The sequence below is a fragment of the Antrostomus carolinensis genome, unplaced genomic scaffold (genome assembly GCF_000700745.2).
Source record: "Antrostomus carolinensis isolate BGI_N321 unplaced genomic scaffold, ASM70074v2 scaffold30358, whole genome shotgun sequence".
NCBI classification, from domain to species: Eukaryota; Metazoa; Chordata; class Aves; order Caprimulgiformes; family Caprimulgidae; genus Antrostomus; species Antrostomus carolinensis.
The window spans coordinates 2,884-26,354 of NW_010334143.1; the positions used below are offsets into that span (position 1 = coordinate 2,884).

A 23,471-nucleotide genomic window follows, 5' to 3' on the forward strand; every position below is an offset into this window, starting at 1 on the left:
AAGAAAGAGAAAGATACATGCAGTAATGATGAGACAGTAAGTGACTGTTTTGGGGAAAACAAAAAGAAAAAAAAAAGGTTGAAGATAGATGACTTAACAGCTTTTAATGCTGTAAATAAATGTAAATTAATATAGTAATCGTAAAGCAAGCTCTATTCCAGAGCTGATTTCTTCATTTCAGGGAATGCTAGTTATCCTACAGCAGTTTATAATCAGGAACTTTGATCTAACATTAATGCTTCTCCTATCCAAATACACTCTTCCTCCCAACATCCTGTGAAGAATTCCAGTAAGTGAAATAGGACTACACAACAGCAGATGCATTACTACAGTCAGAGATGGCACATAATTATTTCTTAACAGTACAGAACTATCAAACAATCACATATGATTCATTTTCAAGCTGGTTTAAAAGGTGCTGGATGTGAATGCCTGTAAGTCATCAACCTCTTGGGTTTAAAGCTGTTTTCCTAAGCAGAGTCATCACCTGTACAATAACCTTACCCAGAAAGATAGGGCCAAAGACAGGTATCAAAAAGACATACTGTTTGGCACATCTATTTCCACTGACCAAGAAATCAGTGACAGAAGAGTTATGCCCTGACTAAACATAGCTTGAAACTGTAGGATTACCATTCTTTTATTTCTGAGATCCAGGTTCCATTACAGGCTAAATTGGATTTGTATTTCCACTAATAACAGGTAATGCTACAGCACTTTTTATGAGTATCTGAAATCTTTGGTTTCTAGATAGGGAAACATAGTGCAGCACTGACTTTTCTGTGGATGTCAAAAGGCAGAGCTGGTGTTTGAGCTCAGAGGACACTGACTCCCTGCCTTCTGCTCGGCGCACTTCCTCCACCCCCTCCCTCTCTGCATGCACTAGCAAAGGAGTTTGCAGCTAGCCCTGCTCTGAGCAGCAGGTGGGACTAGGTGACTGCCAGACATCTCTTCCAACCGAAATCACACTATGGTCCTGCGATCCTGTGAAAATTAATGTCTGTTACATCAAGAGCCAGTAAAAAAATCTGAACTTTACCTGCTTTAGGAGACAGACAAAAATCAAATTAGATTCATAAACCCTCCAAAAGTTTATGGTCTACACTAATCACTAAAGGACAAGCACAGCTGAATTAGATGACTGTTTCTCAACTGGGAGACAGGTCCACCTCCCTGAGGAACCGTGCACTAGAGAATCTCAACCTTTTGCAATTTCCCTGTCTTTCATAGATTACCTCCTTGCTTGATTTTCCCACTGCCCCCATAATTCCTCTGTCTTTTAAATGACTACTTATACTTCACTTTGTTAAGTCTACATTAAAAAAAAAAACAAAGGAAGCTTAACTGCACGGACAGCATGAGATGGTTTTCTTCCCAGATACTATTGGTTTCCTGCTCTAAACAGGATAAGGATAAAGCAAGTGGAAACAGAAATGTTTTATCAAGCCTTCAAGAAGGGTTCCAGTTTGGCTGGCAGCACAGGCTTGGCAGAGTAAAACACAGCTTTACTGAGGATTGTATGTAGGCAGTGCTAATAAACAGGTAGACCTGCATGTTTTCTATTTCTGCAATTTTATAACCAGTCATATTACCAGACAAGTATTAACCCACAGTTTTACTGATCACAAGCTAAATGCACTTCTTTACTAATGAAACACCTTCTCTTAATGCATTTTTATTATGCTGTAATGTATTTGAAGATCTCCTAGAGTCTATCTCAGACTATATGCTTGCATCATGCCTATTTACCTGTTTGTCCTAGGATCGCTAGAATTTTTACCAAGGAATATTCTGTTTTCCACTGGTCTGTCCATTTGAAATCCTCATTGGCCAAAAGCCTACAAATAGAGTTACTGGAGAGCTACTACAGCTTCAGTATTGCATACAACTTCATACTGTGTCCTAAAATCCAGGCACTTTAAGACCTAATGAAAGTCCACTGAAGTCACACAATTACATTTGCAGTAATCAGGCATCTCAACTGCTAGAACAGAATAAAAAGGGATGCAATATATTAAGCACCAATGGAAGAAAAAGAAATAAGGGGAAAAAAAAAAAGAGGACAGTCTGGAAACAAGTAGAATTACTTGCTAATCTCTTTTTTCTTATGATCAGGCAGTGCCAAAACTTCCAGTCCCACCACTGCAACAGACCTTACGCATGTACCTACAGTGCATGAAACACTTGGTGCCAGAAGAGCAATTTAGAAAGACCAAGGTCATTGTGGAGCAGTTTGGAAGTCCAGGAGGCCTGGGGGAATCCTTGCAGCAAATCCTAGAGGAAAGAAGGGAAAAGACAACAAACTGGGTAAGCAAATGAAGAGGAGAAAAGTAATTGCTGTGTTGGATGATGCTCCTTTAAAAACTCTGTGATATTCTGTATGTGATCACTGCTTTCTTTCAGTGGCTCAATGCAAACAGAGGTCGAATCAGATTCTACCAAAGGGAATGAACATTTCAGATATATGAGGCTAGAATTTTCAAACCATGTCAAAATCCATGTCATTATTATGTTTTCAGATCAACAGTTTATTGACATAAATGAGGGAATTCATGCACATCGGGTGGATGCATGCAGGTGTCAGTTCTGCCTGTAAGAAGCACTATATTACATCCTTTTTGGATGTAATTTTTTCCTTTCCCTTTAATAACAGGATTTGGAGTTTTTATTAAAATGAAAAATGCTTTCTGATAGGGCAATAAAAAGTGCCTTGAATACCCATCTAGTCAAAGCTCTGATCCAGTCAAATTATTCTGGAATTGAATACTTTAGGATAGGAATTACTCTTTTAAAATTAAACTATTATTTGCCATGATTGTCACACCATACCATTGTACTTACCTTGAAGTATTTACTTTGCTGGATATATAAACATTTGTATACCTATAAATAGATATCCATCACATAGACCATGCTGAGACCTCAGCCTTTAAAAAAGGCCATCTTTCTGCTTCCCAAGACAGAAAAATTAAATAAGCCATAGATAAAATAGATTTTACCATTCCATAAAGTCACAGTTCATCCTGCCTGCATTAGCCATTTTAGAATATGGCAGTTGAAAATTAGAAACACTGATTTTATTTAAGTCCTTCCATCCCAACAAGGAAGAGAGACACTGAATTGTTTAATGGATTCAGTGAAATCCTGCAGGCTTGCTGTGGATGCCAGTGAAGTGTGGTTTTCCCTTAACTTTTCAGTTGTGTGACCCACAAGAAAACTCCATCAGATTGCTGCTGTAGTCGGAAAAAAAAAAGGCTACAGTACTGGCAGTGCTTTTATTTTAAAAGGAATGCTTAATTTCTGAACTACTTGTTGCCACAGCCTGAGGACTCCACTAAATGCTGCCCAGTCTTATTTTGTTATTTGGATCATAGAACTTAATGTTTTTGGTGGCTAAATAAACCATCACTTAAATAGCATTCCTAATAACAAATAGTGTTCCAGGAGACAACTGTTCATTTAACTGCTTACAGCATGAAAATTACAGAAGAAGGATGTATAAGCATTTTCTGAAACGTCTCAGTTTTAAATACCAGTTATCAAAATTTAATACCTGATTCTTAAGATAAACTAGAAATGTTTTTATTTGGAATTTAACTTGCCAGGAGTACAGCTCTAGCCTGTTCTCCTCAAGACTCCAGGGACTGTGGGGGAAGCATCTGTTCTAACAGCAATGAAATACCTCAGAGGAAAACTTTTTCAATTGATGCATGCATTCGTAATTATTTTAGCATAATTTCATTGTTGTTTATAGTTACTGTATGCAAAGCATGCCTGCTAAGCTCAGACCATTTGATCTTTTTACAAAAGCCTCCATTTTCCAAATAATGATTCTTCAGACTCTGTTCAGACATAAAGGAATGCGATTACCGTACACCTGTATTTTCAATAAAAATGGTTAGAGATTTAATATGTGACTCTGTCTGGGTCAAGCATCAGTAATCCACATTTGTGTCAGTGGACACAGTGGGAATTCTCCAGGGGTCCTATCCACATGCTAGTATCTGCAGGACTGAACCATTAGGCTCAGGAAATTCTTTTTCCACTCTGTCTTGCCACAGGACAGTATCTGATGGCTAACAACAGAGCATCTTGGCATCATCGACAAATATTTGAAGCCCCCTGGGGAAAGCCAACAGTAGAAAAATGCTGTCCATCTCTTAAATATATCCCAATCACAATTCAAGAATCAGCAGTTAGCATGATATACTCAAACATTTTCTTGTTGTAGAGAGAAGCAAACAAAATACCCAAACCACCACAATATGGAGCTTGTTTACTTTTTAATGGAACACACTGTAAATTGCCATTGATTGAAAATAGGATTATGGAATTGTGGCTGATTTCAGCTGAGCTGAGGTCACAGAACCCAGACTGAAAATGCTCAGCAGCTCCATTAATCAGAGCCCATGCCTGACACCAGGAGCATGAAGCACTCTCCCCTCACCCCCAGACTGCCTTTCCACATGTTGTTCAATGCTTTAAGATGTCATGTCCCCTTCCCTTAGGTGTTTAACTACTGGTTGGATGACATGTATCTCAACAACCGGCTAGCTCTTCCAGTCAATTCCAGCCCAGCAATTATCTTTGCTCGTCAGTATTTCAAGGATGTAAATGACCAGCTGAGGTAATGTACTACAACTTTGCAGCTTTTGCCAAATGAAAGGATATTTTAAATGTACTGCTTTTGCAAAAAGACAATCAACTTTCATTAAAAAATAAGGGCTGTAACCATTAAATGATTTCCTACTTGGCCTGCTGACTGAAGGCAGTGTTTCTGGGGTTACTCATACTGATATTCAGAAATGAAAGTGTAATTACGATTACATTTATTGCATGAAAAAAAATGCCACAGGATTTATAATTTTTAAAGGAGTATTTGCAAAGCTTTTCATTGTATAATTCAAGTAAACCATTTTGCAATGGAAAAAATAAATGCTAATTTCTGACACATTGTTTAAAGGAAAACAATCTTTAATGTGCATCACTATAACTTCTAGCCACCCTGCAAACTGAAAAGGCCACGCTGGCATTAAATTGTCCTCTCAGGTGCCCAGAAGGGCACCAGAATCACAGGGGATCTAAGAATAAGAATTCAGAAATCATTCCTCCCAAGAACACTGCTTCATAGAATGGTTTGGCTTGCAAGGGACCTTTAAAGGTCATCTAGTCCAACCCCCTGTAGTGAGCAGGCCCCCTTCCTTCAGGCCCATCCTTCCCAGCCCTGAACTGTCCTTCCTCTTTTGAGCTGTTGTGGGCAATCACAATAATTTTTAAAACTGAAAAGGTAAGCAAGTAGCCAAGCACAGAATATACCTCTCCAGACACCCTTAAAACAGGATTCCATTCTTCAGCCTTTGCCAAAACCTTTTCTCCTTTTACAACAGCAAACCAGATCAAATCTACCTTCATATAGTGCAATTTTCCTCTTTGCTTTTAGCACTCTCTAGCTGCTCATTACTGAAAGAATTAACTGCATGTGAATTTATGCTACTATAAAACAGCCAGAACCTTGAAGCCGGTAGGTGTTATTTTAGCATTTTGCCTAGACAGACAATGTATCTTTTTACTTTAAACTTAACTATAAATGTTTCCATTTATTACTGACTAAATTTATTGCACACACAGCTTTCAAAAAACATCTACTTTGCATTTTCTAATGCATGTGCTTTAACAAGGAAATATTTTTCCCAGAGCCTCTCATTCAGATACAGTACAAATGGGCAGTGTCAGAAAATAATACACCTGTCCACAGCTCTGCAGAAAGAATATCTTCTCAGGACAGGAAGTACTCTAAAAAATTGGACAGCTTATGAGTATCAATACTGAAACCCATGTTAAGGATTCTATTAAATATTCAGCTTCTGCTCCCATTCTCTAAATAAATGCTTTCAGGCTTCCTCCTGTGGTAGTCTGTTTAACCATTTGAAGGGACCATCTCTAGGATTTCATATTTCTCTTGACATAAATTAATTTAGGGTTTGGGTGGGGGTGGGGGCCTCTTCTTGCCAAGCCAGAAGACTTTGTCTCCTTATTCTGTGTCATCAATCATTCAGGCTCTCCTCTGTCTCCCAGAAACAGCCCAATGTTGCCAAATGACAAAAGACTGATGTCACTTCTATCTGCTTCTTGCAGGTTTGCTGCCAATCTCATTTCAGGAGTGCAAGACTATAAAGCTTTACTGGACACGTAAGTAGCTTGGAAGGAGAGCTGGTGTTTGAGTATCTGCAGGGCTTCTGATTCAAGGGTGCTCTAACATGCCCAAAGTCAGGCTGCATTGCACCTCTCCACCATTTGAAAGGGCTGGGGCTTCAGCATGCTTCAGGGCAAGCGCTTCAGCAATTTTTTTTATGTGCTTTCTGCTTTATTACTGTAATCTAACAGGCTGGAGAAGGATCCTTTTTGATGCCTGGCAGTCATCACTCTAACACACACAGTGCAACCCAAAGGATGCACACAATCTGCCTAACAGAGTTACTGAGAATGCACCAGAAGTCTGTGCTCCCCAGAGCCAAAGAGCAGCAGCACTGGGGTTACACAGCCTGCTCACCTTCCCTGGCACCACACACCTGCCAGGGCACCACACCCCTCCACGTACCACACCCTCCATTTACAACATCACCCTCCCTGCCTCCCTTCCCCCAAAACAGAAATAACACATCCCACCAGGAGAAGGAAGCCTCACCACAGGCATGCTGGTTCAGTGGCTCGTGAAAATAAGTTGTTACTTATGCCAGTGTTATTTTCTGTATATAAACACAGAGGAAATCCATGATTCTTTAAGTCATGTATGAGATAGCTCATAACGGCATTTTACATACCACTTCTTAACCTCACCTAGTATTTTCCGAGTGCACTGCTGAAATCACTGCTCCCCAAATAATAGAAACACTGGAGAGCTAAGCACAACAGACACGGCACCATAGTAGGGAAGGGATCATTCTTCTGTCTGGAAATACAAGGGGCCCATATGATATGCTTTTACCAATGCTTATTTGGATGAGGAAGGCAAAGTCCATATTCAAACAACAAAGTCCCCATTATCTATGAATTAGATAAAAAGAAAGAGGAAGAGGCTGCTTGATTTTTCACTTCAAAAGTCTGACAGCTACTCAGAAAGTATGGAAGAGGTACTTATTTAAGAACACATGCTTTTGTCCAAAATATGCCATGCAACTGCATGCACCAGCACTGGCACGCTGTGGAGCACTACTGTAGACTAATGTCGTTCATTGCATCTCTGTATGACAGCATCTGAGATGAGATAAAGAAACCACATTGCTCAAACAAAGGATAATTTACATTATTATTATTATGACCTTGCTACTCTAGATACAGAGACTCCTGTGATCAGATTTGCTTGCCTTAAATCACTAATCATTTAAATCCTCACTACTGTGTCTTCCTATTGTTATTACTATTTGCTTATTACCCCTCCCGTATGAAGACAGCCTAATTGTAACATTTTCAGTTCCTTATTGCTGTGAAGGACTTCCACCAGTGAGTGTACTGCTAGCTTCTCTTGGATCATGCCACATGCAGATGCACAATATTCCAGCCCAAACACAGGCGTTTAATTTTAACTGTGCAGATATTCCATGCAGTTGCCAGGACTAAGTATTTCAAACAAAGCCTAACTTGCTCGCATAAAAGAGTTATAAGATCTTACACAGACTTCTCCTAAACCAGACCATTTTCTGGTGCCATCAGTCAGAGTTAATAACCCCTTTCTTAACTGCTATAATTACAAATTGTCTTATCTAAATCTACCATGCTATTCCACTATTTTTGACCATCACAGTTGCTCTTTAAAACTTTATTAAATATAAGAGGATTTCTGTGTTATACATGTTATACATTTCTGTGTTATACATGTTATAAAATGTGGGAGAAGGAGAATAATAATAACCGTGTTTTGCTGATAACGAACAAAAAAAAAATAAGCACCTGTACAAGGAAATAAGTGAAACAGAGAGTTTGAGAGCCAGGAACTAAAGCGAATATCCCTGGTTTAGAACTGCGACAGTTCTATAGAGACAGATAAACTAGCATAAAACAGTACCCTGTATCAACTGTATAACAGTAACCCTCCTTGTGTGCTTCTTTGCCCCTGCCCCTCTCTGTCAGGCTGGAAGCTTAGTCCTCTTTTTCTGAGGGAAAACCTCTGCACCACAAGATCTTCCTCCTCCTGTGGTCTCTGCAGCCTTTCCCAAGAGACAGCACTACTATTTCCTGCTGCAGTGGCAGTGTGATATTTTACAATCCATAATCATAATTGTGATAACTGTTTTTTTCTGGCCACTAAAGAAGCCTTTTAGGAGGTGTTGCTTTCACATGAGTTCCAATAAAAAGGAAATAGGTTTTCAGCACTTGTTCCTCCGTAGGTCTAAGGGAAGATTAGCACATAAGCGAGGCTCTTTGGAAAACAGAAATGCCCTCTGTATTGCCCTAGTTGTTCCTGTTCATCAGGCAAGGCCCTCTCACACACTCTCTAACCACTCTGCACAGTACAGGGCTGTTGTGATTTGCAGTGAATTTCATCAGTACTTTTTTTCCAAGGTGCTGTGTCTTTTCCAGCTGTTCTGCTGACTTCTGTCCTGGCAAGTTTCCGTCTAGGCAGGTTTCCCACGTACATTGCCAAGCTGCTTGTGACCTGCTATTCTTTCCATTTCTGCTAGATAATAATGCAACTGCTTAATGAATATGCATGAAGCTGCCAGGAATGATGTGTTTAACTTTGGTATGGGAATTCATCTATTTCCCTTATACTGTAATCTCATTTTATTATTCAATTTGTGTTATACCTGATCTAATTGTAACAGAACAAAGGACAGATTAGATTTCTTTTCCTTTCTCTCTCTCTCCCCCCTCTTTTCCTCTGGCTTTGTTTTTTTCCTTCTCTCTCTCCAGCCATGCTTTACCTGTTGATTTTGCTCGTGGACAGCTGTCTGGTCATCCTCTCTGTATGAAGCAATACTATGGACTCTTTTCTTCCTATCGTCTTCCAGGACATACCAAAGATACCCTCGTGGCCCAGAAAAGCAGTGTAATGCCAGAACCAGAGCACATCATTGTTGCTTGTAACAATCAGGTAAATGAGTGTTCTTTTTTCCTACCTTTCTATATTTCTTAGTTTGCTTAAATTTACTCAAGAAGAGCCTAATCTAATAACTGTTCAGAACACAATTAGCATGCTACGTATGAGCTCACTTCTTACCAAGCATTTGCTGTCAATATTTCCAAAAGATGCTTCTGCAGCATTTTTGTCCTTAGCCCACATTATGTTCCAAGTACAGTGATGCAGAAAGGAGGAATGTGGCAGAATTCATCTGCTTTCTCATTCAAACAAAAAAGTTTATTAAACAGAGATGAAACCACAGAGAAAAAAAAATCTTACTAGAGTGCATTTGCTGGAAATGCTCTTCTCTTGACAGTCAAGTACTGGCACACAACACACGGCATATATACCACCATCCCATGTAAGGGGGCCTAAGCTATGCCCGAAGAAGTTAGCAAAGGTGCAGGCAGAAGTACTGAAGCATTAGAGTGAATCTGCCCCAACCAATAAATGCTGTTGAGCAGCAGAGTACATTGGCTGGGGAGAGTACCATATAGCCCGGCTTGGCTATCTGTAGTACTGGAGCCGTGCCTGCAGGCTGCCTTGGAATGAAGGGGTAGATCCCAGTGGTCCCTTTTCCAGGAAGTCCTGTTCTTCACCTGAATCTGAAGCTCAATAGATTCTTTAGGTTATTTTAAAACAAATAATACCATGGAAATTATTTACATACTTCTTGATTTTACCCCTTCAAGTTTTTCGAAGCGTATTAAAATAATGTATGTTTTGTTTGAGCCCAACACACAATACAGCAACTGGCATTACACTGGTGTAAAAACACTTGAGGGGTGAGCCCTGGGCTAGTCCCCAGTGTTTTTGTGCTCCACTGCCTGCAGGCCTGGCTCTCCAGGCAGGACTTCAGCATCTCAACACCTACCCAGGCGAAAGCCAAATCTTGGACCAGTAAGGGTCCAACCATCTGTGACTGTTCTTCTGACTTTTGTCCTTTTTTTGCAGTTTTTTGTTTTGGATGTTGTCATTAATTTCCGTCGTCTCAGTGAGGGAGATCTTTTCACTCAGTTACGAAAGATAGCCAAAATGGCAGAGAATGAAGAGGAAATGCTGCCTCCAATTGGCTTGCTGACAACAGACGGAAGAACAGAGTGGGCAGAGGCCAGGACGATCCTTATGAAAGGTTAGCAGCAGCAATCCCAGCTTTCTCTTCTTCATCATCTTCTTCCTCTTCCTCCTCATCGTCATTGCCTTTCTTTGCTGGGAGTGAACATTACAGCAAATGTAGGACTGAATGTGCAGCCTCACTGCTGAATTTTCCTAGTGGGAGGAAACTCAGTACCTGTAAGTGTTCAGATGTGTGTTACCAGGGAAGCAGCAGATATGGTTTGACCCTTTGGCTGTGTATGTTTGTGTGTTACGCCATGTAAATAGCTCTCACTCCATTCTCTGCTTTTCATCACATAAATTACATTACATCAGATTTTGCGATTTGTCTCTTTCTTTACATCCATTTTGTACCAATAGGAATGATGTGTCCTCTTAGCTTTTGGCAATTAATAGACATTTTTCATCTCATCTAACAAAGGCATCTACAAGTTAAACACCTATTGAATCTAACTGTGTACTCTCTCTAGTCAATGGAGAAAACTAGAAAGTACCAGGTCTGGTTCCTCCAAATCTTAAGTAAGTATTTAGGAAAGGTGACACCAATTATGATCTGGGGATAGTTCTCTCTCTCTTCCAACAACAGGCAGCATTTAGCTGTCTTGGATTCTGAACTCAAATGCCTGACTTTGAAACAAATTAAAATAAAGAGTGAGATTAGTCACCTCTATCACTTCACACCTTATATATTTTACCCTGAAGCTAAGTGATGTAAATGCCCTCTTTTTTGCCATTTTAGATGACTTAGGTATTCATTTTTCCCTTCTGAAAAAAATGTCAACTCATATCTTTATCCCCAGTTCAGCAGTACTGCGGTAAATACTGCTGTTTTACCAATGCTCCAGAATATACAAGAGTTGCCAGTAGCCTCAAAATATGTTTACCATCCAAAGGAAGATCTCCCCTTTTTTATTCAAGTTTATCTGTTCATCTGTAACTTTATAAACACACACACACACACATAGAGTCCTGGCCATTATTACATGGTACAATCTCATCTTCAGGCTTTCCTGTCCCCTCCCTGTCTCTTCTTTTTAAAGCAGGAAAAAAAAGATTCCTTATATTGAGGAAAACTGAGGTAAACTCCTAATCATTCATTTATTTTCATTACATACTTTTAGTAAAACAGTTAATACCTTGAAACCTGCAGCAAAGTCCTCTTTGTAAACCCACATCATCCTAAAGAAAAAAAAGACAAATCAACAACCAGCAGAACCATCTCTATAGTGTTTTTGGATTTTCTTGTTGCAGAAAGATTCATTTTAATGAGGAAGCAAAGCAACTCAGTTATGCAGCTGAAAAAAACAGATTCTCCACTAGCAAATATTACAGCACCGTGATGCGAGCCTTCTCTAAACAAAGCAGGAATCCCATCCTAGACCACTCATATTAGCTCCTCTATATAGTATAATACGTTGCTGTTACACACAGATAAGTGATTATTAACACCCCTTTTTTCTTTCTTATCTGTAGTGAAATGTTCATTCAACAATAGCTAACAGAGGAAGAGAAAAGCCTCTAGTGAAGCAGTGTGAGGTGGAAGGGGTCACCCACAACTGTTCTGTACTGGGCAGGGAAAGATTGAGATGAAGACATATACAGTGCCTTGCCAAGGTTATGAAGGAGACATATACATGGCCTGCACAGACCTACAAGTAGAGGGTAGGTCTTCTAGGTGAGAAAATTTCAAATAAATTGTAATAAACCCAGCTGTCACTGATTGATAAACACATTCAGTATTTTAACTGCATTCTGGCTACAGAACTAACTTCTCCTATGTACAGGAAGTGAATTCTTACTGCAATAGGGGCTGCTGTCCCATGCATACTATAGCCAAATTAGATTCAGAACTGTCTTCTTGTTATTTCCTTTTTAAAACAAAACCCAAAAACCCCAACTAACAAAAAGCTGACTGGCCAATTCAATGCAATAGTATACATTAGAAAGGAAGAAGGACAAGAAATGTCTTGCAGGCTTGTTCTCACTTCTCTCTGTTTCACCTCTTTCTTGAAATACTTATTTTCCATCCCAAGTCATGGTTCATGAGTTCTTGTGCAGTTCATTGCCTGCTTTACATGATAATTTTTCCAGTGTTTGATCAGCTGTCTGGACTTGTCTGTTTCTTTCTGTACGGGCATCTTTCCGCTACTTTTATGTTTCTGGCAGAGCTTAATTTTATTCTCTCTAATACCTAGACTGAAGATACCGTGAAGCCATATGTCAGAATTAGGTCTTCATATCTGTCAGAGGTGTGTGGGCAGCAGGCACAATGAAATATATATAAACCTATCAGACAACATAAAGCAGAAAGCTGAGCAAGGTGTGAGCAGTTTGTAAATCAGTAACCAAGCTGTTTTTCCTTGAAGGTGCCTGTCTGCATATACCAGCAGCTGATGTATATGGGGCAACTTCCATTCACAAGGATCTTTTCAGCCTTTGCATTGAGGTACCCAGACCATCAATGGAATAAATACCACAATTACAGTCAGCCTTGCAAGCGTCAGATACTACAAGGGCTTTACAGCCAAGATGACGGGGACATGTCTTCTCCCTTATAAAGCTTCTGAATGCTTTTGAAGACACTTCTTAGGGACAGCATGTGTTTCACATGTTGTAGGGCAGCAGAGATCACTGTCACAAAGCTCAACCTACCTGCATGCCCCATCAATTACAATCTCCTGGCTTGAGTCATTGCAGGAGCTGGCAGGAAGGCCAGGTGCCTGCCCTAAGACTCTGCTTCTGTGGGCAAGGGAAGGTAACACACTATGCGCTCTACCAGGTCTCCATGCAGCCTGCTGGCCAGAAGTCAGGCTGGCCATCCCTGTCACTTGGGCTCGTGACTGCCAACGCTCCCTCACAGGAGCCGCCAGACAGCAATAGACAGTACCGTACCATAACCTGCAAGAGGTCACAGCTCCCCTCTTCCCCCTCAGCCACTGCTATCACTTACCTCTCCTTCTCTTGACACCTTTTTCATTTCTTGCATATTTGCAGTCTTTTTTTACTACACAGCGTTGGGAGAACAAACCTGGATGATAACAAGCATCTGTTTTTTTTCTTCCTAGCTCCTCACTAACCTATGTTATTCATTTTGGGAAAGTACATTTTTTCTTACTTTGACAAATGCTGTTTTTTCAGATGATCAAGCTACTTTTCATATTTGCAAACATTAAAAACCTGCACATTTTGAAATGGCTCCATATTTCAAATACAAATCAGAATTGTTTAATTTTAAAAATTTTTCCATTCTTTCACAGCTAAAATAATCTCCTGAATTGAGCACAGATTTGTTGAACTTTACATAGACTTGCCAGAAGTTTTGATCAATCTGAGTTCATATCTTTAGTTAAGAACATTCTGAAACAAAAACATTTTAACCAAAATCTAGCAAAACCAGCAGACAAAAGCTGATCTGTTAAGAATGGAAGGAATTTTAAGTAGATGTCTGAAAGCCTTTTTTCCTTTGATCTTGTTAACAACCATTTAACAGCAATTAATGTTATATGCTTTTGAATAAAACAAGTCCTTGTTATAGGTTCCACACTTTTATCCTTTCAGTTAAGAGCTATATTAAGTGCTCTCGAATATTTCCTATGCCTCAAACTGGACCTCAGAAGCCAACAAACCTTTACCTTCATAATATTGCCAAGTTAAAGAAACTGAGAAAAAAGGACCCGCATAAATACACCATAATTAAGGAGGAAAGTGCTGAGGACAATGTAACAATTGCCTTTGTAGTCCACCTGTAGAAGCAAGAGTGACAGGATAGCGAAAAGAAACAGGAAGAAAGCCAGAAAAAGCACATTTTATTCAGCAGTACACTAGTGGTAGGAGGGAAGTGGAATGTAGTAACCCATGGTTTTGGCAATGCTATGTTCAGAAACTAAACCTCATGACCTCATCCAAACAAAGATGTTTCCTTGTGTGATGTAGGCAATATACGCAGTTCAGGGCCTATTTCTCTATAGTACAAGAAATGACTAGGGACAGGAGAAAGAAGAGGGTTTCAATACAAGAACACAAAATCCATAGGGGCCCAGAGCAGAATACTGCATCATTGCAGCAATAGCACGAGCTCTGAAACGCTCTATTTTTCACCTGTCCTCTCTCTAACTGTTATATATAAAATAAGTAAGCATTGCTGCCTTTAAGAGCAAAATAGATCTATTTTGTAATATAATTACTTCAGAAAATGGAAGGCAGAAAGAGAAAGTGGATATTATTGAATCATATGAAAGATATACAGAGATACTGCAAAAGCTGCCACATGAATGAATGCCTTGATGTAACGTTTCCTTGCACCAAAACGTTGTGCTGTTGAGAGAGCTCGGCAGACACCAGCTCATTGCACAGTCAGGGTCACATCTTCAGTGCTCTCCAAGGCAGCAGGGTTCCCCAGCCAGTCCTGCTCTACAGGTTGGAGGATGTGAACATTTCACTCTTCTATCCCCAGACTCTACTAACCGCGACTCTCTTGACATGATTGAACGGTGCATATGCCTGGTGTGCCTGGACAGCCCGAGCGGGGTGGAACTCAATGATACAAACATGGCATTGCAACTGCTGCATGGGGGAGGCTACCACAAAAACGGGGCCAATCGTTGGTATGACAAACCTATGCAGGTAAAAACCTTACAGTACTATGATATTACTCAGTGGCAAAGTGGCAAAGTACTCCAGTTGCCCTCATGGTAGGGACCACTTAGAAGTGACAGAAAGAGAGGAAGGTGGTGTCAGCATGTGCCAAGGCTGGGCTGGTGTGAGCAGCGCTGTTCCTGGCAAGGCAGGGGAAGCAGACCTACCACCTTGCCGGCAGTGGAGGGGCCTTCAACACAAGTATGCTTTCACCTTCCCTGAAGTTGCCCTTTGCACTTGAGGGGATGGACAGATACACAGACATACAGGTAGGTAGGCATCTGATAAAAACAAACAAACAAACAAAAAATAAACACAAAACTGTACGCATTTAATTACACTCAATCAAATGAAATTAAAATGCTGGACTAGCATCCCAAGAAAAGCACAATAGCTTTCTCTCTTTTCTCTTCTCACACATTTTCCTGACACCCTAGAAATACTAGTGCTTATAATTTATCATGTGTTTAAGTTAGTATTAAGTTCTCACTTAACAGACTGTTTACTCATTTAATTACATCCTTGTTGAGACTTTCCTGGGAGTATTGATTTCTCCAGCCTTTTTACCAATCAGATTTTGATTGTCATGTTTGAAAGTGTCGCACTATTACTTTCACATTTTGCAATAGACCCGGGGTGAAGCAACTTATTTATCTCCAACTGTCAACAATTTTGACGCCTCATGAAAAATTAAAAAAACCCAACTGATACATTGCTTGCACAGTGCTTGTTGCTCTTGTCATATCTAAGAACAGCAACATGAAAAGAGAAACCACTAAACTAATTTAACTTACACTGACTTACCCCAGTGTAAATACATTTCAGTAGTCGTTCCTGATTTATGCCACTGTAAATTACATTATTATCAGACTTCAGTGCTGTGTTTTTAAAGAACAAACCATTTGTCTTTACTTAGAATCCTCTGTTATTTGCAGGGCCACTAGTTGAGGTATTTCAAGCCAATGAGAATAAACAAGATTTTCTTTTTGTTTACTATCAGAAGGTAGCAGAAAGCAAATAAAGTTGCATAGCATATGGGAGAGCTTTATCCCTCCAGATACATTCAGGCCAGAAGCAGTTCAAAGGCAAAGAGAAATTCTTAGGGAAAAAAGATCCCATTTTCTTTCATGCAAACACAGATTATGTAGGAAGCAATTCTCACAGTAGGACTTGCTCCTTCTCTCCATGTTCTTCTTCAACTTTGCAGTAGGGCATTAGAAAACGACCAGGTAAACTTTTTGCATCACACACCCACACTCTGTGAAAACCTCACAGGAACCAGGGAGGCAGGATGCATATGTGTGATGCAAATGCACAGAGTGAGCTGAGTGGGAGAAGTCCAGCCAAAGACACTTCAAAAAAAGTGGGGGGGGAAGTCCAGAAAAAGGACAGGAAACACGTGAGGCAAGCTGCAATTTTGTCCTAGACATCTGCTTTTGTTGGAGATGCAGAAGTAACCAACTGCATGGGGATATCACAGAACTACAGTGCACCAGTTAGTTAAGTGTCACCAGTTATACCACGTGTATGCAATGCAGTCAGGAATGAGGACAAGTAAGAGGGAAATGAAGTAAACCCCACCAAAAAAAAAAAAAAAAGGTAAAGAGGAAGCAGAGCAGTAAAACATGCTATGAGAAAGTTATCAAATAAGGATGAGCTTGTTCATTTGTTATAATATTTGTAATAAAATGTGATTCTAAGGGACTTCCTAGATACACAAGTTGCATTGCCTTGAAATGTGGAAGAACCCTGGCCTGTCTTTCTTTTGATGGGTTTTCTCTGCCATAAAGCAAATGCTAAATCCAATTTCCAGTCTCCAATAGGAATTGCTAAAATACACATTGTCGCAGGACTCAGTCCAAAAAGTAGCATGAAAGGATCCAAGGCAACACCATTTGCAGGACAAGAAAGTCTCCTGTGATAAATCTGTAAGTCACTCACTGATCTGTAAGTTCAGGAAGTTCCTGATATGAGCAATAAGAAAACCAAAGGAGAATGTCATCCTTTGTTAGGTTGCCATCATAGGTAACTTACCCAGAACATTATTTATTCCCTATATAGCTTGCACTTGTTCTTTTCCTTGCTTAGTTTGTGGTAGGAAGAGATGGAGTCTGCGGTACCGTGTGTGAACATTCCCCATTCGATGGCATCGTACTGGTGCAGTGCACTGAACACTTGCTCAAGCACATGTGAGTCCCCTTTCTGCTATTGTACCCAATCCTGCCTCTGTCAGTGGCAAATTCCCCCTGATGCACATGGCCACTAAGACCCATACAACTGTTGGAACCATTCCTTTACCTGATAAAAAAGCAGTGTTTAACAAATAGATTATTCCTGTGACCTTAATGACTTTTCTCTCACATACTCACAGGAAAGAAAGCTCCAAGAAATTAGTCCGAGCTGATTCAGTGAGTGAGCTTCCTGCTCCACGGAGACTAAGATGGAAATGTTCCCCTGAAATTCAGGCACATTTGGCATCATCAGCAGAAAAACTCCAAAGGTAGAACAGACACCTCATTTTTCTCAGCAATGACTGCAAGTTGGGAACTACCCAGTATGGCAGGATGGCACCCTTATGGGCTGGAGCTATTTCACTGTACTCAGGACTTGCATTACCATTGTTTTCCTTCCATGTCAATATTAGGAAAGCTGAAGACAGTTGAGTCCTATTTGCAAACAGTACAGGTCCTCTGTTTTTGTGGATGCACTTTAGTGAGGTTTGACCTGACTAAAGCCAAAGCCAGGGCAATGGGGATATGCATATGGGACAGTAGAATACAACTGGTTTGAATAAATAATTTGAATTTAGGAATGTAATTTGTTTACATCCATGTTGCTACAAAGGTTAGTTCTTGTGACTGTGTTTCCACACTGTAAAAGATTTGCATGATCTTTGGGGGTGGGGATGGCAATAGGAGATTTTTTTTTTCCCCCAAATTATTTCATCTCAACAGTCCAGGCCTGTTATCTCTCTGTAGATAATTAACACATTGTCTGCATGATCAGCTGTACCTATGTCCAGTGTGACTGCATTAGATGAGATCTCAAAGTAGCTAGAAGTATACATGAGGGTATGAAAACATTCAGATGCAGAGCATTTCTTTTTTGGTTTTAAATAAATGTAGTAGTCCTCTGAATTGAAACTTCAAAGGAGATTATAGTGTTCATCAGGTTTTAAATCCACCCATTTCTCACAATAGTAAATCTCACATAAATTTGTCGAGAGCAGAGGAGACCCCTGCTGAGGCTTCAGGAGTGGAAAAACTAAGTTTAAAAAAAAAAAAAAAAAGGGGTTTTACTCAAATGAACAGAATGACCTGAGTGCCACAGCTCATGTTAAGGCTGCAGATAACAAGCATCATGTAGAACCTGTATGAATAAAAGTTACTGAGTAGGAAGAAGTTAACAAAGGCCAGGACCATCTGCAGAGCAGGAGCCCACTCACCTCCAAGTGTGTACAGGCAGGAAATTATCTCTGGGTTTTATTTGCAATCAGAAAAGGAATGTGATATTCTTGCATCTCCCCCCACAGTAACTGCCTCTGCTTGTTTTCCAGGATAGTAAAAAATCTGGACTTTATCGCCTATAAGTTTGACAACTATGGAAAGGAATTTATTAAGAAACAAAAGATTAGCCCAGACGCCTACATTCAAGTAGGACTTCAGCTGGCATTTTACAGGTAAGGTTAATTCAAATAATAGGAGCAAGGCAGCACAAGAGGAGATTCACCATTTGTTATTTATACAGAGGGTCCATTTTTTCCTCAGCACCCAAACACCTCCTGCGTGAAAATGATTGATCTTGCCTAATGACTGTAGGTCAGACAAGATAGAAATTGCCACCTAGTTCTGAGGCAGAGTACTCCTCTCCTTCACTTTCTTTCCCTCTCCTTGCTCTACATTCCCACCCCTGTGTCCAACACACATCATTCTCAGCCAGTACTCTTCCCACAGGAGTCCCTGTGCTTGGCATAGAGAAGTTGGTGAGGGGATATGGCAGGGAGTGGCAGACAACCCTGCCACCCACAGCAGTAGAAGCAGCTAGAAAGTCCAGGTTCCTGGGCAGAAACACTCCCTGGCCACTGCAGGTTGCCTGGGAGGATCTGTGGCAGTCACCTATAGCTCATCATATATGCGTCCCCTGCACCGCAGCGGGGGAAGCATTCACAAGGAAAAATACTATAGCAGCATATCAGATCAGAGTTCCTACACAGGATAGTAACTACTGCTGCTTCCTTCTTCACAGGCATCCCACGATTTGATAACATCCCCTAATTTCCATGGTATTATCAAAGTTAAAAGCTCCTTTCTATGTTGTCAGAACAGCTAACGCTCCAGGCTACAGATGGGTTGCGTGCTTTCCAGCAGAACAGCCTATTACACAAATAATTCTTTTTCATGTCAAATTAAATCCTGAATTGGTCTTTACCTAGTTAAACCAGAGATGCCCAACACATTTTGTGTATTCCATTAACATCTCTTAAACATCCATTTTGTGTATTCCATTAACCAAACTCCAAAAATCTCGTCCAAGATTTTCATCTGGATCCCAGCCATGATACAAATCTCACATGTATGCAACAAAAACCTTCAGGGACAGTCACGTTCTGAGACCCCTACTTCAGCTGGAAGGCACCATAGGTGACCTGAACCTGGACCCAAATTAAACAATAGTCTTCACACTCTAAACTATTTGCTTTGTGGGTTTTCATTCCAGCTCAGTGTCTCAAATAACACCCTTTTCCCCTTTTAGTTTTCTATATTTCATTCACAGACAGAGTGCATTTATTCTTATTTTAAATAAAACATATGTCATGCCCATAAATAAATGATTAATTACACAATTATTTTATGATGCAGTAGAAATAAAACATTCCTTGAGATCTTTCAGTAAATTTTAGTTTTACTAGCCTTGTTTTTACACAGCAAGTCATTTTTTACTGGCAATGCATAACGAAAATGTAGATAGCTGTATGCAGCTCCTCATATTAGAAAGGAGTGAGCATCCATCTTTTTTAAGTTTCTTATAGAAATCTATCAACATTGAGATGAATACTATGTGAAAAATAAAATTGTGGCTGTAATAATAAAATGTACCAAGCCTGTATTTCCTTTAGTCTTTATGACTCCTTGAAAATAATTATTTGTTGTTTTTCTTACTTCATTCTCTCAGATGCCACAGGAGACTTGTTCCTACCTACGAAAGTGCTTCCATACGCCGATTTGACGAGGGCAGAGTCGACAATATTAGGTCTGCTACCTTGGAAGCATTTGCTTTTGTAAAAGCAATGACTGATGACAAGACAGCTCTATCGGTATGTTGCTCTGGCTCCCTCTGCCTTCTTTGGCAAAACACTAAGCAAATAACGCATTCGTGATCCCCAATCTCTCACTCTTTAACTGTTAACCAAGAACATAAAGGCACAGGGCAGGGGAGCATGCCTTACAGGATTTTGCTTTTTGTGCAAACCAAATACAAATATTTCCTTATTTTTATTTAAGCATCTAAAAGATTCAGAGGTGCCTAAACATGACATTATATGAAACAAAACATCTGATTTTAGACAGTACTGTCTTCTGAATGATCTATCATCAGGTCTAAATTCTGCTCCCTGCAGAGATCAAGGCTGAACGTGCAAAGTTCAGGATCATTATACTGCCACACCAGGGGAGTTGCCTGGCAGAGTAGATAGCTCTGCTGCAGACTGCAGTGCGTGAAGTAATATAATTCACATGCTTTGATTTCTGGATAAGGTGGACATGTTCTGGCTGATCTTTTTTGTTTTAAAGGTATGTTTCTACCAAATAGAGTTAGTTTTATAGGATCCTCAAGGGGGCTGAACCTTCATGATGAAAAAACTTCATCAAGCTAATAAAACAACTCTCCAAACTGTCCTGATATTATCCTGTGAAAAGAAAAATTAAATTGCCTTTCTTTGAGACACCACCATCTGTTTGCCAGAAGCATGAGTACTGTGCATAGTAGATGGGGATGCAAAGAGGTACAGCTGAGAGGGCTGAGACTATAGCTGCACAAACAGCTTTGTGCACTGTCCCTCCTGCCGTCCCTGGAGAGCCTCCCTCAACATCTCTGTGTGTGCCGCTTCCACCTACTGCACTTCACTGCTGTACAGGGAATTTCCAGGTGGCTGTTTAGATGCAAAATGCTGCCACAATATAGATTATTTTGCACAGTAAGCCCGCTTCAGTGGCAACAGCCCACATGGCTGTTCTTTAGAATCTAACATAGCATTGCTGGGCAGTAGATTAATTGCAAATTAATGAAATATTGTTAACCAAGCTCTTATGTCCCAGAGGATGAGGAAAATTTGCTCAGAGAAGTGCTCTGTTTCTCCACTGCTTCTTCAGTCTCCTTAAGGTTACCATGCCCAGAACTTAGCTCATGATGAACAAGACTCAAATAAGTTCCATGTTAAAATGATAATTCAAAGGAAACCTGAAGTAATTTCCTATGCTGAGTGGGTAATTCAAGGCAGATTATGACCATACTATTACACATAATAGTGACTACCATACAGTGGACAAGAAAAGGCTGTTGTTGTTGTTTGCTATCAGTGTCCTGTCTGACAACATAGTCCCTAATTGTATTTCATCAGAAGCTGCTGTCATCTGTGCACACCTTACCCTCCACACTTGGGTGCTCAATATTATCTCCAGCCCCAACACAAACTGCTGCAGGCTGACTGTACTCCTAGGAGGAGCCAGCCTGCTCCTAGCACCTTATTTTGCCAGACCCGTCTTGCTCCCTCCAACAATCTCCTCCTAACTTACTTATTCCAACACTTACTAACTTTTGCAGCTTTCACAAAGCTTCAGCCTTTCTCACCATTTTACCACCCAAATCTGAGATCGTGCCCACCTTTCACAGCATCCTTAACTGTATTGCTTCACAGAAGCAAACAGAAGAATGCCATGCATGACTAGAGCGAGCTCAGTCTCAGTCCCCAAATCTTTATATTGCATGCCTTGGCAGTACCAAATAGGGCGAATACTGGTTTCATTCCCCCTGAAAAGCCTGCAATCATAATACAAACCAATCTACTGATAACTTTCCTGGCTTCTTATCCACTGAGAGTTGCAAATGATATTTAAACTGATCTGTGATTGCCCTTTCCTGCAAACTTTTAGAAATCTCTGTTTTGATGTGAACACCTTTCAGTTCAAAACTATATCTATTGTTATCACAGAATCATCAGAAACAAAATTCACTTAACATAACCCTATTTCAAGGTGATTTCTTTAGACCTACAGATTGCGTCTGGATGTGAAGCGGTTAATTCTATTTTTTTGGATAAAGAGATGCATCAGTTGGTTTAAGTAGCCTTGAACTCACTAAAACATTGTTTGATAACAGCCATTAATCCAAATCAAATTAAAAACAATTTTCTATCCGATGCTAATAAAAATGATCTTCAAACCATGGCTTGAACAGTCACCAAAGATTGACTGAGTTGGATTGATTCTCTAGCAGGAGAAATATCTCACGCATTTGACACTTGCTGTAAAAGAAGCAGCAACTGACACTGCAGAGATTGCTGAATAGCTGTAAATTAATCAGATTTAAAGACTGCATTTGGTAATTTAATCTGTATAAGGGAACTAAGGCCTAGCTCTAGCCCTATGAAAAAAAATCAGTCTGTCTACTTTGAAGGTCCCTGATGGTGGCCTTGAATTGCTTCTAAAATGAATTCCTTGTTCAAAAGATCATTCATCGTCCATAGGAGCTGAAGGTTCCCTGTTTATCCAAAGACCCAGTCATTTCTGGCTGTTTCAGGGTCTCCCAAAGTTGCAGTGTCTGACTTGACGTAGAGCAGGGCAGTACTTCTTTGGATCATTCCCTTAATATAAAAGGCTGCCATTTGACAGGACTCAAAATTTACTGTCTTGTTATGTGAAATGTGAGGCTTTCGTGGAGGGTGGAGCAGCCTTGGAAAATTCTAGGTGCCCTTTCACACAGGGGAGTAATTTTTTGACCAGCTAGGAAAGTATCAGTAATGGCTTTCATTAATATCACTGTCATTGTCTAGATAAAGCATTTGGAGAAGATATACTGCCTGGCTGTTTTGAAAACACTGAATTACACTAGGCAATTTTCCCCTACTTCAAATAGAGTGATTCAATTAGTAATCATCTATACCCTCAAAATCCATGGAAGGAATCCATGAAAAATCTACAGTTCTATCCTTGACTTCAAACAAACCACCACCAAGCTTGTTCAACCCTTGAACAACCAGGCACCTTTGCTGATCAGGACAGTGAATCCCTACGGCTTTTCATTTAGAAAGAGTACTTACACGTGAGCCAGAAGCAAAGGACATTTGACAGTGTTTGCTGTTTGGCTGCTGGTTAATTGACGGAAGATGCTATTTCTTTGAGTGTTTATTCAATAATAGATATATTTTGGTTCTCCCAACAGGATTCTGAGAAGATGCAGAGATTTAAGGATGCAATTGCAGCTCAGAGTAATTATACTATTCTGGTAAGTAAACCAGTGCTTTGTCTGAATAAGGACTAGTTAGTTTTTTCAAGAAAAGTACAGATACAATCATTAACTATTTAAGCACCAGAAAACATAGGCATCT

General features: G+C 40.1%; 1 protein-coding gene across 1 annotated transcript in view; it reads left to right on the top strand.

Moving 5' to 3' along the window:
- The first annotated feature begins 6 nt into the window (after positions 1-6).
- Positions 7-23,471, top strand: part of CHAT (choline O-acetyltransferase) — a 29,744-nt gene continuing 6,279 nt past the window's right edge. The window contains exons 1-12 of the mRNA XM_010174124.1: positions 7-36; positions 2,116-2,307; positions 4,509-4,627; positions 6,136-6,189; positions 8,911-9,091; positions 10,073-10,250; positions 14,688-14,857; positions 16,958-17,058; positions 17,241-17,369; positions 18,426-18,548; positions 20,042-20,183; positions 23,306-23,368. Of these exons, the coding sequence (XP_010172426.1) occupies positions 2,161-2,307; positions 4,509-4,627; positions 6,136-6,189; positions 8,911-9,091; positions 10,073-10,250; positions 14,688-14,857; positions 16,958-17,058; positions 17,241-17,369; positions 18,426-18,548; positions 20,042-20,183; positions 23,306-23,368 (1,407 nt within the window). The 5' untranslated portion in view covers positions 7-36; positions 2,116-2,160. The remainder of the gene's footprint in view (positions 37-2,115; positions 2,308-4,508; positions 4,628-6,135; positions 6,190-8,910; positions 9,092-10,072; positions 10,251-14,687; positions 14,858-16,957; positions 17,059-17,240; positions 17,370-18,425; positions 18,549-20,041; positions 20,184-23,305; positions 23,369-23,471) is intronic.